Source organism: Mastigoproctus giganteus, chromosome 1, assembly GCF_048544385.1.
Source record: "Mastigoproctus giganteus isolate SK-2022 chromosome 1, ASM4854438v1, whole genome shotgun sequence".
Lineage (NCBI taxonomy): Eukaryota > Metazoa > Arthropoda > Arachnida > Uropygi > Thelyphonidae > Mastigoproctus > Mastigoproctus giganteus.
Window position 1 is genome coordinate 88,665,218 of NC_143575.1, and position 18,530 is coordinate 88,683,747.

The 18,530-nt window shown below is 37.9% G+C and overlaps 1 protein-coding gene across 2 annotated transcripts in view; it reads right to left on the reverse strand.

Moving 5' to 3' along the window:
- Positions 1-315: 315 nt before the first annotated feature.
- Positions 316-18,530, reverse strand: part of LOC150090978 (parathyroid hormone/parathyroid hormone-related peptide receptor-like) — a 135,742-nt gene continuing 117,527 nt past the window's right edge. For both annotated transcript variants that reach the window (XM_090380918.1, XM_090380926.1), the window contains exons 9-14: positions 11,475-11,544; positions 10,286-10,377; positions 9,720-9,864; positions 5,810-5,851; positions 2,479-2,623; positions 316-1,049 (exon numbers count right to left, since the gene is read on the reverse strand). In XM_090380918.1, the coding sequence (XP_090237044.1) occupies positions 691-1,049; positions 2,479-2,623; positions 5,810-5,851; positions 9,720-9,864; positions 10,286-10,377; positions 11,475-11,544 (853 nt within the window). In that variant the 3' untranslated portion in view covers positions 316-690. The remainder of the gene's footprint in view (positions 1,050-2,478; positions 2,624-5,809; positions 5,852-9,719; positions 9,865-10,285; positions 10,378-11,474; positions 11,545-18,530) is intronic.

The window sequence follows — 18,530 nt, forward strand, 5'->3', positions numbered from 1 at the left end:
TGATCTTCTCTGGAAATTGCTTGGCACTCGGGGTTTCTTAATGGAAATGAAGTACCGTGTTGCGAATCAGTAAACACAATTCTCTCTACTGATTGAAAATTGATTGCCAATAACGTCAATGTTTTTTTAATAAAATTTGGCAATGTACTATCGTTTCTGAGACACTTCGAACTGTATACAGTTATTTACAGGAATAAAACCATTTTCCTCTTATTTCTTATTCACTTACTATAATTACATTTGGAACACTATTGCTATGATTATCAAACAAGTGACTAAGTTTAACACAATAAATACTCTTTACGGGACATCACAAAACCGGTGTTTACAGTAACATTTGTTGACAACGTAGACAAAAATCACAGTTCACAAATGATACATCTTGAACCTGAAAGGTAGTCTCACATCACTCTCTGAGCTCATCCTGGCGTTGAATTTATCATCACAATACTGAATAGTTACAAATGATCTGCTCGTTCAATAGAATATTTACAAACTTATATACAAATGTGCGTGCAATGTGAACGCATTACTCGAGTCATGTCGGTGAAATTTCACTGTTCGCTCTCTTCAAAATACCGACACCATGACCAGAGAAATGGTCCCCAAGATGCCTCTAAGATCCACAGTGGAGGAATAGAGTATTACCTGCGCAGACAGTCGTCCTGCATGCATTTTCTTGCTCATTATTCAAAGGCAACTTTCCTTTTCCTGCATTTGCAGGTAGGAAGAAGAATCGAGAAGACTTTCGTGTTCATTGTCGTCTGGAGTGTTCTTTTCCTCACCAAATTCGTTTTCTACGCTCTTATTATTATATTGCAGTAAAGTTCCGTTAGGAGAACACTGATCCATCTCCATTGTCACTTCCGTTATGTGACTTACAGAATTGCACTGAATTTTGGGATCTTCAAAGTTACTGAACTGAGCTGAGACTCTGGGAGATGTGAGGGAACTCTGAGAAGCTGGTCCAGCAGATCCACTCTCACGTTTACAATCGCCCCTAGGAATATTCGGGGAGGGGCTGGTACTACAACACACATCCTTCTTATCTGGAATAGAAAAACAAAAAAAAGATTTTGAGCATAACGAATGTAGCGATCTGATCCTTAAAGAAAGATTATATATCATTATGTATTATTTTATTATTTTTAGAATACTTCATTAGAATAGTTATAAAGTAAGGGAGGTAAACACATAAATCATCAATATTACCTCATTTTGAATCAAGTATCATTTTAACTTCCACACCTTAATTTCATGGAGTATACCTTCTTATATTGAGCAAACTATCCCGAGTTTCTGCTAACTGATTCTTCATAATTGAGAGCTATAGAACGCACAGCACAGCACATTCTATAGAACAGTGGATTAGCTCTTATGAAGTTTAACTTCAGGCAGCTTGTCATGGAACGTTGAAATCAGTTGCCTGCGAGGACAAGTGAGGTAGTGTTTGGCAAAATCCAAGGAGGAACTGTATGAGCACACTGTAAATGCAAATGTTAGGAATATAATGAACAAAGCGACAAAACAAATTGGCTTCATTAAACGGCAGACATACAGATTTAAAGATCCTCAGTTCTCTGTGCTTCTATTCAAAGCAACTGCACTCCCTCTACTGGAGTTCGCTGGTCCTTTATGGAATCCACACTATACATATTTGATTGAGCAAATAGAATCGCTGCAAATATAATTCATTCGCTATCTTTCCAGATGTAATCCCATGTTTTACCACTGAATTTTCTACCTGAATCTCTGTTCTTACCTCAAGATTCAATCCTTGGAAACTCGGTGATCTGTACTGGATCTAAAACTATGGTATCATATCTTCACTGGTTCAATCTACCTGCCAGATCTATACCATATTGATCTACACACTCCAGCGGTGGCTACTGGACAGAAGACTACATTCCACATCAGTAACTCCAGGTTAGAAATATCCAAGGATTCCTTTAAAAGAACTATGGCACTAATGAACAAGTTCGATCTGGATATGGCTGTGAACAGGAAACAGCTTCACAGAACTATCTGGAGCAGGTTGATGGATGAGTTCAAGGTTCAAGTTATCTATTTGTGTGTGTGTGTCCTGCGATTCTCTTCATGATACTGGACGTATGATGACATGAATACCTTATTTTATTTCCTTGAATTGGATTTTTCCCGTTTGAGATGAACTATCGCTGTACTTTGAGTTTTACTTCTATTTATTTCTATGCTTTGTACAATCTTTGTGTCTTCATATATTTTTTCTGCTCTGTTATATACTTTAAATGGGCGCATGTCTGTAGTGTACATTTTATAATAATAAATAATAACAGTTTTTTAGCAGTTGTAGAATAAGCTTGCTTCTTTGTATCATTATGCCTTTTTAATACTAATACAAGGGTAGCTGGATCTCACCTTGACACAAAAGACAGAAACAGTAACACATGGGGCAAATTAGTATATTAAGTTTTATAGAAACTCAAGAGTATACCTTACCAGAAGCTGAATGAAGAGACTGGATTGAGCTCCTTCCTTTACTTAAATAAGTCAAAGATTGGGTCAAAAATGAATGGTTAGAGCGAAGAGGTTGATCTGATTTCATCCTCATCCTCTGAGTCATCTTACGAAGCTCACTTTGAACCTAAAATACAATATTGAATAAATAATCTTTATTTCCATTATGGAAGGTTGTCAGGGGTTTACACATTAAATAGGCATTTCACATAAAAATGGTACATGTAGAAACACAGTATATACATAAATAACAAAGAAAGGAAAACGAAAACAAAATAGTATGTCCTGTAATGAAAGGAAGGTACGATAATGAATACATATGTATACGGAGGGAAAGACTTAAAAAACCTATGGAGCGGTATGGCAGATGCAGGTAATCCAACTAGAGAATATGACGGGTGGTCCAAAGAAGAGCGTATTGAATAAATTAGTCCACACAGTTATGATGAAGAGTCAGCTGGGGAGCTTGCGGTGAGGAGCACACGGCACCTATAAACTGCGTTGGTGGCAAACGGATGGTATCCAGTTCTTGGATTCTGTCAAGCACCTGATTCGGTAGGAAAGCCTACTGGAATGCACAATTAAAGTTGGCGTAGTGATCTTAGACATACAGGAAGAGTGACGCACCATGAACATATGAATTAAGAAAACAGAGTAAGGAGCAAATTCTTATAGACAGATGGATTAAGATTAAAATCAATATTGTAGTTATTCAATACCTGAAGGAAACGAAACAGAGGTTTACCAAGTAAGTAATGAGTACGAGGAACAGGCAGTGAGGAACGAGAATTCAAACGGGGTATAGCGAAAGCTATTTGTTCAAGAAGAGATGGAGAATCGATAACAGAGTTTATGATATTGTAGACAAAAAAAGACCCATGGAATTGTCGTCTAGAGTGTAGGGGAATGATTCTGAAGCGACCACAAAGAGCTCCATAATTTCGACGGTGAAAGGCAATGTGATTTCGATAGCATAATAATTTAATGAATTTAATTTGAATTCTCTCAAGTCTGTGAGAAAGATATTCCTGTTGTGGGGAACAAATATATCACAATAATCAAAAATGGGAAGTATAAGCTGCTTGTAGAGAAGAATTATAACTTTGTCACTCTTGAAAACAGAGGAAGAACGCTTGATTAATCCAAGAAGTTTAGAAGTGTGAGATATTACGTGATCGACGTGGGAAGAGGGATGAAGGTCAGACAGAAATTGGACACCTAAATCCTTGAACGTATCAGTACTTGTAATTAAAGAGTTTCCAATATAATAATCAGTAAGGACGAAGGGTCTAACTACACGATTCGAGCGAAAGTGACATAATTTACATTTTTACGGGTTTAGAAACAAATTGTTTTTATTGAGCCAGAGTGAGAGGGAATCAGGACAGGACTGGAGTTCATCGCTGTCAGTTGAGGAACAAATAGCTTTGTAAAGTTTAATATCATCTGCATAGAGTTGCCACTCAACATTAACGGACTGAAATAAGGTTGACAGATCATTCGTATAAACAATAAAGAAGAGCGGACCCAATGGTGAGCCTTGAGGAACATCTTGCAAAACAGTAAACGGAGTTGAAGAAGTACCATCAATCATTACAGATAGTTTACGATTTCTAAGCAGTGAATCAAGCAAATCTAGTAAAGGGATCGTAGACCATAAGATGACAGCTTGAACAGAAAAAGATTGATGTGAACAGAGTCAAATGCATGTGAAATGTCAAGGAAAAGCGAATCAATTTGATTTCCTTTGTCCAAATTAGTGTGTAGGAAATGAGAAAACAGGGCAAGAAACAGTTGATTTCCTGGGAAGAAAAGCATACTGATGATTATTGATAAAAGGGTGAAGATAGGAACTAAGATATTTATAAAGTAGGAGTTCAAACATTTTCGCAGTTGTATTCAGTATAGTAATAGGTCGATAGTTATTAGGCTTAGCTTTATTACCCTGTTTTTTGTAAATCTGGATGATATAAGCCTCCTCTGAACGAAGAAGGGTAATAGCCATGAAGAAGACAATAATTTGAAGAGATTTTTAAGAATTGGAGCTAAAATAAGATTAAGGCATAATTGGATGAATACTGAGTCATGAGGAGTGCGTATTGTATTTTAAAATGATGTCATAACAATAATAAGCGAAGTTACCTTATCAACCATTCTTATTTACTTCGGGCACTTATACTGGACCAGGAGGCTCATGTTTTGATGGAGTAGACAAGGTGAGATAAACTGTTCCGATATTTGGGTGGGTGTTCACTTCCGCTATTGTAACCTGTCCTTCTGTTTGCAGGCAAATTTAAGTCAGTTCTTTAAAACTACATAGTAAAGTGCATTTGAATACAATCTAAAGAGCAGCTCACTGTGCAGCGACCCCCTGGATATTAGTTTCTGTACAGTAAAGCAGTTCTTTATGCTGCTAGTTCCTGAAACCATGAAGCGAAACACCACCTCGGACTGTCTTCTGAAGTCCTGAATATTGGTTCCATTGGCTTTATTTCTACAAGGGCATTCTACAGGGTCTACCTACATAATAGGCAGATCCCGTAATTTATCTTTTTGATAAATATACTAATTTTATTATCAATAATGAAATACTGTATATGGCATTTGAATACGAAATTCATTATTACTTGGATTTTCGTATACAGCGCAGATGTCATTGCTTGGGGGAGGATGGTGCCTGCACATAATAAATTTTAAAAAATAATAATACTCTGGAGTTAAGACAGATCATCTGGATCTAGGCACCACCAACTGATCATTTATGTATTTTGCTGCGAAGTGAAGTTATATCTTATATAACTCCTCATATCTTATATAACTCCTCATTAACGGAATATCATTAGAAATGAATTAGATTAGATTAGTTTATCAAATCTGTAAATTATGAGTATTCTAGGGTGTTCTGTCTATACCAGGGAAGAAAAACCCAACAATTCTTCTTGAGACTGGCTAACTACAGACCTAAGCGAAAAAATAAAATAAAATACCATAAGCAATGGAATATATGAACACCTGTAACACCTAGTAATGTTATTGAGGTTGCTCTTGAAGGAGTCAGTGAAGATAAAACAAATACAGTATATAATACTGTATTTGTTTTATCATGGAAACTGGAATATAAAGCGCTAAATGTTAGCGCTGTACATTCCAGTTTCCATGTATACCCCAGGGACTTTCCAAAATGCAGGGACAGCCTAATGTTACATGGAATGATATCTTTGCCAATTGACTGCTTTACTTATCAAGCCAATGAATTTGTAAATGAACAAATAATCTAATTCTTTTTAATTATATATAACAGACTTGCACTTACCTCGCCATTGAAGAAGCAATATAGAAGGGCCACAAAACATCCCTTGGAAAGAGAAAAAAAAAAAAAATAGTCAAAAATAGTTTGTCATTTTAGTAGTCCTATATATAAAAGTTAATGATTCAGAATGACAACTAGAAAATTGTTGACATATCAGTAGTAATCTACAGACCAGGTGATTGTGAAGATTATGACAAAAGCCTCTACATGCAAATGGAATGGGCAAGTAAGCGTCAATGCCTTATTATGGGTGATTTCAATCTGCCTCTAATTGATTGGAGTAAATGGGAAGGAAACTCGACATGGGGAACAAACTTTTTAAATCAACTAGATGACTGTTATTTGTATCAACATGTCAGGGAAAATACTAGAGAAAAGAGTATCCTAGACCTCATCATCACACATGAATCAGATGACACAACAGGGCTGACAGTAGAGGAACCAGTAGCAGGAAGTGATCACGGAGTTCTACGGTGGATGATGACGAGAGAGGTAGCAGAAGTAAAAGGCAAAGGAATGGGTTTTAATTTCAGAAAAGGAAATTACGATGCCTTAAGGTACTACATGGCCTCTATTAACTGGGTAGATATCGCGCAGAGAATGAATACAATTGAACTGTGGTACGCTTTTAAAACATTAATCACAGATGCCTTGAATGCGTATATACCATTAAAAAAATACTCCACGAGGAGGGTTCCAAGTTGGATGACTAGTGAAGTTGCCGCATTACTTGAGCAGAAAAAGGTGGCATGGAAAGGTTACAGAACAACAAAAAGTACTGAAGCCTATAACAGCTACAAGGTGATGTGTAATAGAGCCACAGAAAAGGTTCGACAGGCAAAGGCAGTTTATGAGAAATCACTAGCAAACAGAGCAAAGAGGGGGGATAAAGAATTCTTCACATATATAAATGCCAAGAAGAGCAGGACAAACCAGATCGGACCTTTATGTAAGGGAAAGGGGATAGTAATAAATACACCAGCTGCCGTTGCAGATGAACTCAACAGTTATTTTGCATCGATATTTACAAATGAAAAGCCTTTTGTGGCAAAGGGAAATTGTGGGAGCGAAGTTAAAAAATATGTAATTAATGATATTGAAATTTCGCAAGATTATTTAATGAAAAAACTTTCGAGCCTACAGACCAGTAAGGCTCCTGGAGTTGATGGAATATACCCTATAATCTTAAGAGAGGCGGCAAGCGAGTGCATTGAACCATTGAGGCTAATTATGCGAGCATCATTAGACTCTGGGGAGATTCCCTTGGATTGGAAAAGTGCAAATGTATCTCCCATACATAAGGGTGGCTCTAAAAGTGAAGTTGGAAATTATCGACCTGTCAGTCTGACTTCAGTAGTAGGGAAAATCATGGAGGCAATGATCAAGGGTGGAATTCAGGATCATTTGGATCGAATTGAAATTCTCAAGGATACTCAGCATGGTTTCGTAAAGGGAAAATCATGTTTAACAAATCTGGTTCGCTATTTCGAAAGGGTCACTCACGAGCTGGATTTAGGGAATAATTTCGACATTGTTTATTTAGATTTCAGCAAAGCTTTTGACTCAGTCCCACATGAGCGGTTGCTTTATAAGCTGGAACAGGTTGGAATCACTGGGAAAATCCTTAGATGGATAGAAGGATGGCTTCAGGGCAGGAGGCAGAGGGTTGTGATAAATGGCTATTCCTCAGATTGGGTTGATGTAAGAAGTGGGGTTCCCCAAGGATCAGTATTAGGACCACTGTTGTTTTTAATTTTCATAAACGACATTGATGAAGGGATAGAGGGCGTGATGTCTAAATTTGCAGATGATGTTAAAATTGGGAGAGTAGTTAATGATCACTGTCAAGCTGAGCTTCTTCAGAGAGACCTAGATAGACTTCAGGAATGGTCAGAAAAATGGCAGCTGTGCTTTAATCCAACAAAGTGTAAGGTATTACACCTGGGAAACAGTAATCCCAAAATAACTTATTCACTTGGTGGAGTTCAACTAAAGCCAGTACTGGAGGAAAGGGACTTGGGTGTTACGATACGGTCAGACATGAAATTCTCTGAGCATTGTAAACAGGTTGCAAGGAAGGCCCATGGTGTCCTATCAATGATCTATCGAACTTTTGCAAGTAGAGATAGGGACGTGATAATCCCATTATATAAGGCTTATGTTAGACCACACTTGGAATACTGTGTTCAAGTATGGAGACCGCACCTGAAGAAAGACATCGAGCTTCTTGAAAGGGTGCAAAGAAGGGTAACTCGCCTGGTGAGATCGGCAAAAGGGCGTCCTTATGAAGAAAGACTTCGAATATGTGGGTTGCAGAGTTTGGAAACTAGACACCTTAGAGGAGATTTGATTGAGGTGTTTAAGGCTCTGAGAGGCATCAGTAAAATGAATGAGGACAAAATTTTCAAGATTATAAATGATGCTAGAACTAGGGGACATAAATTCAAGTTACGGGGGGAAATGTTTAGATTGGATTGCAGGAAGTTCTATTTTAGCCAGCGAGTTATAAATTACTGGAATAAGTTGCCTTCATGGGTGGTAGAGGCCGACAGTTTGGGGAAATTCAAAGGTCATCTGGATAGTACTTTCGGGTAAGGGAAGCACATAGGATGATAGGTTTAATTTCCTTTTTATTTATTTTTTATTTTATTAATTATTATTATTTAGTTATTTATTTTTATTTTTTTGTTTTTATCATTGTTTTGTTCGGATTTATTTTTTTTAATTTTTTTTTTTTTTTTTTTGGCTGGTGCAGCATAAGCCATAGGCTTTCTTGCACCATGCGGCCGTTACTAATACTAATACTAATATCCTACAATACTCCTCTTGATCACTGAGAAAATGGACACTACTTTTTAATACTATGCTAAGATCATGTAGTTTTTAATTATGTCTATGGTGAGATTTACATTAGGAGAGAGAGAGAGAGAGTTAACAAGGCCTCGCTCAAGAACATTTTCAGATAAATATTATCTATGGTCTGTTTGTTCTCCGTTAAAGGCAGTTGCATGATTTTCTAATGGGTGGGAATTAAAACTGTGTTCGGGGATCATTGAGCTTTAATCATCATGTAGCATTAAAAATACAATACACACCATTCTTATAATTAGTGGGTGACTACAGCCCCTTTAGCTCCAAAGGCATCGGTTCAGGAACATTTAAATGAAAAAAAATAAAAAAAAACAGTTCTATCTAAAGAGATTAATCAAGGGTTTGACTATACTAGTTGAAACAACAATATATGATGCACACTGAGTGGCCACTTCAGTAGTTGCACTTATCTAATATCGAGTAGATCCCTTTAAGCCCTCAGAAAATCCTGGATTTATCGTGGCATAGATTAATCGTGGTGTCGAAAGCTTGCTACAGGGATGCCGGTCTACCCTTTTACAACGTGGATAGCACAATTGCATTATCCATGTGGCAAAAGAGTGGTTCATTTCAAAAATTAATCCATGGATAATTGCCACTTATCGTCATTTCCAAATTATATTAGATGCTCGTCCACTTTGACTTAATTTATTCGACCATTTCTTCTCCAAAGAGCTCGTTCCACCTGATCTCAAGGTTGATCAAGGTTGCTGTTGGCTCAATATTATTTGTTATTGCACCAATTTAGATACACCTGACACACAGTTGTACGTGCCCAGCAGGATTGCATTTTCCGAGATACACATACCGGCGTCTGGTTCTGACTACCATGCCACGTCCAAAGTCACTTAAATATTTTTTCTTGCCCATTTTTGCGCTCATCTAGCATCTTTACGCCCATCTACTGTCTTATTTATTTGTCATAGCATGAAAGTGATGCTGTTATTGAAGGAACGCTCCAATTCATGAAAAGGATAGGTGTACTTAATAAAGTTTCCACTCAGCGCATGGTTGAAATGAAATGAAAAAACAATATTCTCACCTGAAAGGAGGAGAACAGCTGATCGATGTACAACCAAACCACTTCTACCATACTGTTGATTTCTGACGCCAGGGACATCGCTAAAAGGACGGCATAGTGAACTCCAAACAAAGGAACCAGAATCAAGGTTGACTTGAACCATTTTCTGAAATATGTGTTTTACTGTTAAATGTAAACTAATGGTACTCGAATGAAACAAAAGAAAAGATGAAAAGACAAAAAACGTTTCTTTTAAGACTAAACAGACGGTTCCCAACCTTTGGCAAACATACCATAGGTGATACGTATACGGTTGTGTAATGGGATGCTAAACTGTAAGTAGCATTTGCCTTACATTATAAAAAAATCTGGTACAAGAAAGTTATATTTTTAATAGTGGAATTCAAATTATTAAAGGTAGGGAACCTCTGGCCTAATTAGAATTGCAAATAAGACTCATTTCAGATTCTTTCAACAGGATAAAATTTACCTTAATTTAGCGCTTTTGAAAAAAAAAATGGTTCTTTTCAAATTATGGTCTATCTGATCTTAATTGTAAGGGATTAAAGAAGAGATATTCCTCTTACCTATATCGATAACGTTTTGTCTGTAAAGTATTGGATGCAAACATTTTGAGAAACAGGACTCGAGTGATGTTGATGAAGAAGATGAAATTTACCTATGGGGTAAAAAAAGAAAAAAAAATCGTCTTTGAGTGATATACTCTCACAAGATTAACTGATCAACATACAGACATCTTCACATAATAAAATAATTAAAGAATACGAAAACTGTTTGCTCAGTGCTACAACATGAAATTGAAATCTGGACAACAAGAACAAAAAGTTTGTTACTGTTGTCCAGTTGTGGATTCAAGTCCTAGATTCTGAAGTAGTTCAACTGATGGGTGGTATACAACTTCCAGATGAACCCTTTCTGTACGGAAGTTGCATCTATTGAAAATTAAAACTCTTATTAGTTTAAGCTCTGAATAGCAGGACTTCAATCAAACAGCTGAAACGCGTTGGGACAGTGAATTCTACAAGCGTCTTACAAATCTCTATTGAACAGATGGCTCTTAATTAAATTCTATAGAAATATAATCAGGGAAAATTTACCACAATCTCTGGGCATTCAACAGCAAGCACAGAAATGCATTACAATATTCTCTGCCGAAATGCATGGGGCATATTTTTTTTCTGCAAATTGAGTTGCTAATCTCTGTACTGTGTGAATATAGAATTAAATGTAGACCGCAGATATTCTTTGTAAAGACAGTGTGATAAGTCACGTCTGGCAGCAGACCCTAAGATGTATCAGTCAATATTTGTTATGTTAAAATAAAATATTAATGGCTTGTAAGACTCCTCTCGATGCTTTGCTACAGGAATTCAGTATTTTCGTTTTTATTTTAATAAAGAATAATGTTGTAATGTGATTATAAGGTTATTCTCGCAAATCTCGCTTGGGCCTAATTCGGTGTGGCCTTAAAACAAGATCATAGAAATCCTTCCTATCAAGTCGAGTTTTGAGCCCAGAATTTTTTTCCATACAGCATCGAAAAATAACCGTCGTAATCAAGATGCCAGCCTCTAGAGCTGAATATTTAGAGTAGTAAAGGCTTGAATCTGCGACAAAGATAATTCCTACCGTACCCATGTCCAAAATCCAAAAGAAATAATCAAAGATAAGTCTGTTTAAGTTGACGATGAGTTAAACAAGTTATAATTTATTCTTAATGTACTATATTATAATGAACATATTATTTTCACTTACCACAATTGACGCTGTAATTGGCCCGCGGATGATCCAAAAATATCCCTGATTTTCATTGGTTGTCCAACATCTGTGTAGAAAGAGAGAAATATTATTAAAATGGAACAGTCTTCATATGGACTGTTCACATCTGTTTATGGAAGTAAAGTTCTTTGCACTAAAGAAGCATCGTAAACCTTGAAACGAAGTGAATCATTTTGATTGTTATAATATGCGATATAAACGCATAAAAAACAAAAATTAATTGAAAATGAAGCATCTGAATAAACCACTGCATTTTTAATGAAATCGTCAACAAGTAAGTTAATTGGAAATGAATGCTCACATTGGAAGTCGATAAAGCTGTCATCTTTAGTCAGGTGTATATTATGTCTGTATTAAGTTTGTTTTCGTGAAGTGAACCACTACTCCTTCCTCTTAAGATCGGCTAATTACACTACAGCCTTCTCCTGCCTACCAACTTAAACCTCTACAAATGACAAGCGATGAATCCACAATAGGCCTGTACCTGGTAACTATAAGGCGTTTAAGCCACACTATGAAACTGTCAGAGACCGAGGTAACAGAAGAAAGCAAAAGAAAGGAGATATCTGACAATAAATTTGGTTCTTCCATTGAATGACCAACAACAGAAACAAACAATTTAAAGCAACTAACGGGGGGAAAAAATATTTTTAACAGATTGTTTTTTCACAATATTTAAATCAGGAAGAGGTCTGCATAATCGTTCGTTGTTAGTTTGTGGTTTAACGGCTAAAGGTCCTCTTCGACCAAATTGTGCATGTTCATAATTTGTTTAATGCTGTTAATCGAAAATATGGTTAAAGATCAAAAATATGGTCAAAGAGATAGACGGGCTTTAGATATTGAAATAGGTCGTCAAGGTTTCCAAGAATATGTGACAGGTTCAAAAGTTTCTGAAGGTTAGAATTCCATAGGCTCTTAAAAGTACTTTTAGGAACGCTGAAATAATGCGGACGGTCAATGAGAATGCGTTTTATTGCTAAACGAGTCTGACAGCGGGAGTACTGAGAAGGGATTTCTCCCCCGTAAGTAAGAAATGACGGGATAGGTAAGAATGGCCGATATGAAGCCTCTTCCCGTTTGAAGCTTGAATTCCATAGTTTTGGTTATTTTTTTTTTATCTGTTGGAGTTTATTATTAACTTGGCCTTTTTTTTTTTTTTTTTTTCATTTATTTATTTATTTCTTGTGCAAGACCCTCCCAGCCAGCTTTCCTGGCAATCATGCAACCTATTTACAATGATACAACTACTGAACAAGTAGATGTAAAAGAATCTTAGATTTCTTCAATGAGGGTCAATTTGTCCTTAATGTAATGTCTATATCACAATGAAATACCATTAAGTTATTTGAAATCATAAAAATCCCAACATAAGGTTGTGATGACCTCCAAGAATCCAACTGATATTGTAGGTCCACCACGAAGATTCCAAATCATCAGTAGAAGTCCAATCTAGGAAGTAGAAGTCTTAGTCAGGAATAGTGGTCACACTGGAGTCAACTTTGTTCTCAATCCTAAGAAGTTCCAATAGTGCAGCATTTAATTATTGGGACCAATGATTTCTGTATAATAGCTTTATAATCTGTTCAGGATACTGTAAAAGGTTGTGGGGTTATGTCATAGGGCAGTTTTGCGACAAGTTCAGCTTTTCGTTTCCAGTGATGCTAAGGTTCCAACAGAATGTTACTGTTTGTTCGGACTACTAAGCAAGTCAGTAACTGTGATTGGATACCTTTTAATATAGGATGTAATGTAAAGGAAAGAGATTACTTCTTATGGCAAAAACTGCGATGAGAGTCTGTGTATTTCGGGGCACGTGAAACAGAAAGTTCAACAACTTGGTCCAGGGCTAATTTTATGACGTAAAGTTAGGTGGAGAAAATACCACATATTATTGGTAGTGATACTCAGCTGGTAAGAGAAGAGAGAACTGCAGCAGCCTACTCGAGTATCTAACAATATCTAATCTATCAATATCTAACCCCCACAAGTATGGGAGTTAGATATCGATAAGCTGTGCGTAGTTGTTTTATGTTATAAGAAAACAGAGTATTATTTCCTCATTGTTGAAAATAATCATCACAGGATGTAGGGATAACTCCCCAGGATGCAGTTAATAATGTTGTATCCTGAAATATGTTGACTAACTCAATATTCCAGGAGTGGGTCAGTTTTGCTAATCGAAGACAAGCAGGTCTGCTTTCATTTGGCTTACCGTTATGTAGATATCTCCAACTAGGATGAGGTGGTAGACTACGCATTTTGCAGCATAAAGCATGTTTTCCAACAAAGATGTAACGGAGGCTCATCTGCTTCCACGCACGGACTTTGTACTGTACAGTTTATGAAAGCTCCCATAGCAGTTCTGAGAGCAATGTGCTGGACGTTATTTAGTCTCTCTTAGTTTCTAAAAGAGACTAAATAATGTTTCTAAGTAAAGTAGTTCTCCTCACAGAGTCATAAATTGGAGATCCATAGTCTAAACGGGACCTGCTCCCTGCACTTTTTTGATATGCAGTAAGACAAAACATGGATGATACAGATCGTGGTAAGTTTAATTTCTTTAGACAAATGGTTCGTAGATGAATCACACAAGCTTGAAAGTTTAGTTTGTTGTCCAGTATTATGCGTAAAATCCGGGCAGTGTTAACAACAAGTGGAATTTGGTTATTAAAGATTATAAACCCTGGATTAAAGTGAAATCCACGTCGTTTACAAACGTGTGTAGTGGTGCATTTTTGTTCAACCAGTCAGTCGCCATTATTTAAGATCCAGGATTTTCAAATAAATAAATAAATCTTTATTTGTCCTACCAAATTTAAAATATATGCGTACATTGGTAAGCGACAAATTCCCTTCACGGCAGACAATGCCAGGGGATTACCATAAAATGTGAATAAAAGAATGTCTAAAATATACAAGAAAGGGCAACAAATATACAATAAATATACACGAAAAAGATGACATATAAATTGCATTACTCTTCACTACATTTCTGTCTAGAGTCCTGGCAATTGTAATACAAAAGTTCATCTTAACATCACATCCACTGATCAACTTGTGCGAGATATACATTATTCAATTGCGTACACAGTTCTTGACAGAAATTCACACAACTACTAGGCAACAGTAGCCTCAGCGAGCCACACTGCGGTTTGTTTTCTATATTTAGGGTCTTCTATGAGCCTTAGTAGGTCAATTCCGATATGTGTTAGGTACTGAATTGATTCTAACGCACTGGCGGGTATAAACCTGTCGGCCATCTTCAGTCTGTTGGTCTTCATTCTCAAGGATTTTGTACCTCTTAATGCAGATGGCGGGATGTGCCACTCACAAAGCTGCCAGAAGCATGGTGATGATATCGTGCCAGTCATCATTTTGATTGTGGTTATTAATCGTTTCCAGGCAATGATGTCTGGTAAACGCTGCAGTTTAAGCTGTTCAGAGAGCTTCGTGGTCCTTAACTGTTGTGGGAGGTGGTGCTTATGGTTTGCCCACTTCAGCAGCCAGAATTCACTTGCATATATTCTCCTAATGTGGGTAGGGGTGGCTGACGCCCACAATTCAGCGCCATACAAAATGGCCGAATACACTGTGGTTCTTAAATATCGTGCGGTTGTTGCAGTCTGTTTCACGTGCAAGAGGTGCTGTTTTGTTGCCCAACGTAAGTAGTTCATTTTCTTTACAGTCAGGTCAATATGAGAGTTGAACGTGAGTTTCGTATCAAATGTTACTCCGAGATCTCTATGCGTCTCAACAACTGGGATAGGTTTGCCATGAAGTTTCGGGTGTACGAGCGTAGGCGATTTTTTGAGCGAGTACACCATGATTACGGTCTTCTGCGGATTTAGGACCAAGCCAAATTTGTCCAAGTACACGAATAAGTTCAGAAGCTTATAATTAATCTGCTCACATAATGCCCTATTGTTCATGGACGGTTGGATAGGTGTTAGGATCTTAATATCATCTGCATAAGTGCATACATCATCCCTACCGTTGCAGAACGGGATCATCATGGCAGTAAAGAGGAGTCCTGATAAAACTCCACCCTGTGGAACTCCTGCATGGAGTTGGCGTTGGAGGATCTGATTATCTGTGCGGTAATAAATGGACCGACAAGTAAGTAGGGCCTGTAGGAACTTCAGCAAATTTCCTTTTATTTTGAAGGCGTGTTGGAGAAGATGAAGTAAGGCATGTACATCCAGACTATCGAATGCTGCTTTTATATCGGCATAAATTATTGCAATTTCCTTTCTGGCTTGGAAAGCATTTAGTATCGTGGCCTGAACTGTGAGGAGGTTAGTTATTGTTGATCTTGCAGTCATTGAATAATGAATTTGTTGAGGCTGCCCAGCTAGTATCTGATTCGACAACTTTGGCAACAGAGCTTTCTCCAGTACTTTTAACAGGGTAGATGCAGTAGATATTGGCCTATAGTGCTCCACAAGGTTAGGCTTTGTAATTTTTGGCATTGGAATTACAGCGTACTTATTCCAGCTCTCAGGGAAAACTCGGCAAGCAAGGACAGAGCTATAAATTGCTTGGAGTGGTTCAATTAGGTAAGGACTAAGACACTTTACCATGAAGTGGGGGACTCCATCAACTCCAGCTGTGTTAGTTAGCCTGAGGGAGTTAATACTCTGTATTAGTGCTTCTTTAGTGATAGGAATAGACTCCATCTCATTGTCAACTAATTGATCCCACTCAAACTCCCTGACTTGAGACTCAGGATATATGCTGGAGAATCTGCTGATGTGGTCCATCCACGCTTCTTTGTCAAGCCTCTGATTTGTGTCACTTTTATGTGTGCAACGAGGTAGCTTTCCTCTGTCAAGTGTGTCTTTTATGTAGCGGTTGATTGCTTTAGATTTTTCCCTATTAAATATTGCTCTGGCCCTCGAGTAGTTAATTCTATCTTGTGTGTCATTAGACAGTTTCCATTTTCTGTGCAGAGTTTGCTTTAGTTTAAACAATGTAGATAGGCTAGAGTTCCACCAGGTTTTAGATTTTGATGACATCCTTACTACTTTGGAAGCCGCAAATTCTGTAATAGAGTTGATCCAACTTGTTAAGAGAGTTGTTGCAAATAAGGCATCACATTTAAGTAGACATTCCCACGGGATACAGCTGGCAGCAAATAAGCATTTATTTGGGTCCAGAAAGGCTGGCGAAGTGACAAGCTGGCTCTTAATTTTTTCTTTGACATTGAAGTCCACATACGGTAGCATTATGAGCATTGCAATTGGGCTATGATCGGATGGAAAGAACATTTCGGGGGGTACATCAATTATACATTTACCAGAAGACAGAATTAGGTCGAGTCTATTTTCACCTCTTGTAGGTTGGTCATTAATAAGAGAGATGGAGCATGGCTGTAGTTTATTTAACACGGTGTCCAGTAGGTTATTGAGCTGTGGTGGAAGGTTGAAATCTCCACATACTATATGGGTGGCTGACACATGTAATTTGTTGAGAAGCCAGTCTACTACATTATTTATCATTTCTAGACTAGGGACAGGTGGAATGTAAATGACTGCTATATCCAAGAGTGCTGAGTGGACTTTTAGAGTGACGAGTAATGCCTCATAAAACTCTGAATCTGAGTAGGCGACCGAGATTATTTGAAGTGCTATGTCACGTACAAACAGGGCTACTCCTCCACCCCTCGCTACAGATCTGGATTTGAAGTAGGCATTGTATCCAGCAGCGTCAGCAGCGACCAGAGACTCTTGGTGTGGCTGGAGCCAGGTCTCTGTAAGACAGATAACATCAGCAGACCGTGACAAGAGCATTTGTTCCAATGTGTCCAACTTGTTTCGTATGCTCCTAACATTCTGATAAAAAATCTTCCCCATGGATAATGGTTTTATCTGTGTCCTAGTAGGTCTTCTACGGGGTATAGTCTTACTTTGTATCATGTGTCGGGTAGTGACTATTGTAGAAATTCGATTGACATCTGAATGGCGATCCGGTAGCGGTTCAGTATCCTGTGTAACTGACGGGGTACATATATTCTGCGATGGACTGGTTTCCTTCCTTTGGCGTCATACTTGTGAGTTTGTGGTTGGCTTACTGGGATATACATAGCGAGGTAGTTTTAATCTCTGCTGGCCGTTGTGATAAAAAGGTCTGATGAGAGCTCCCACTGGCCAGAAGGAAGTGGCAGCAACATTATTAATATCTTTTTCATCACACTCAATTTTGAAGGACGCATATGTGGCTGCCCTCTTCAGTAGGGTGACTCTTACAGTTATGTTCATGAGTCGTAGGCATTCAGACACAATTTGGTCTGGAGTAGTCTGAGGGTCGACTCGGGAAACAAAGATTGCTTTAGATTGTTGGATGGGTCTTGTGATCATGGGTTTTATTCGAGAGGAGAATGATGCACCTGACAATCTACCGTAATTGTTATTGGTAGGGTATTGTGTACCAGCTGCCAGGATGGAGTTGTTTGGGCTGTACCCGCTACGACTAGATGTGTAGGAGGGGACGGGAGGTCTTTGAACAACTTTTCTTTTGAAGAAAATTTCATTTCTGTTCCCATATGATTTGTTATTCAGTCTATTCGGCATAAGGCTACTGAGACAGTGTGTAGCATTCTGGATTGGCGGGCAATCCGGCAGACTGGTGCATGAAGTTTTAGCTTCTTGATACGGCCACTCAGTAACTTCTTCATTAAGGCAATTTGCCACTGGATTATTTGTTGTGGATCTGTCGATGCATTTTCCCATATGAGTTAAGTGGTCTCTCTGAAACTCAGTTGGTTGGTTTGTGTAGAGATATCTGGCCTTAGGACCTACCGCATTAGGGTTATTTAATGTGGGAAAAATGATATTATTCACACAGCAGTCACTCGATGCAGGTGTGAGACTTAACTTCTCCGTTCTATGACATGAATTGCTTGTGCTAAGTTTATCCTCATGAGGTACTGAGAGATTAGAATGCTGCCAATTCTGAGTTTCAATTTCTAGCGAAGGATTTATACCGTTGATAACACTAGCTTCTGGAACTGATTGAACACAACTCATCAAG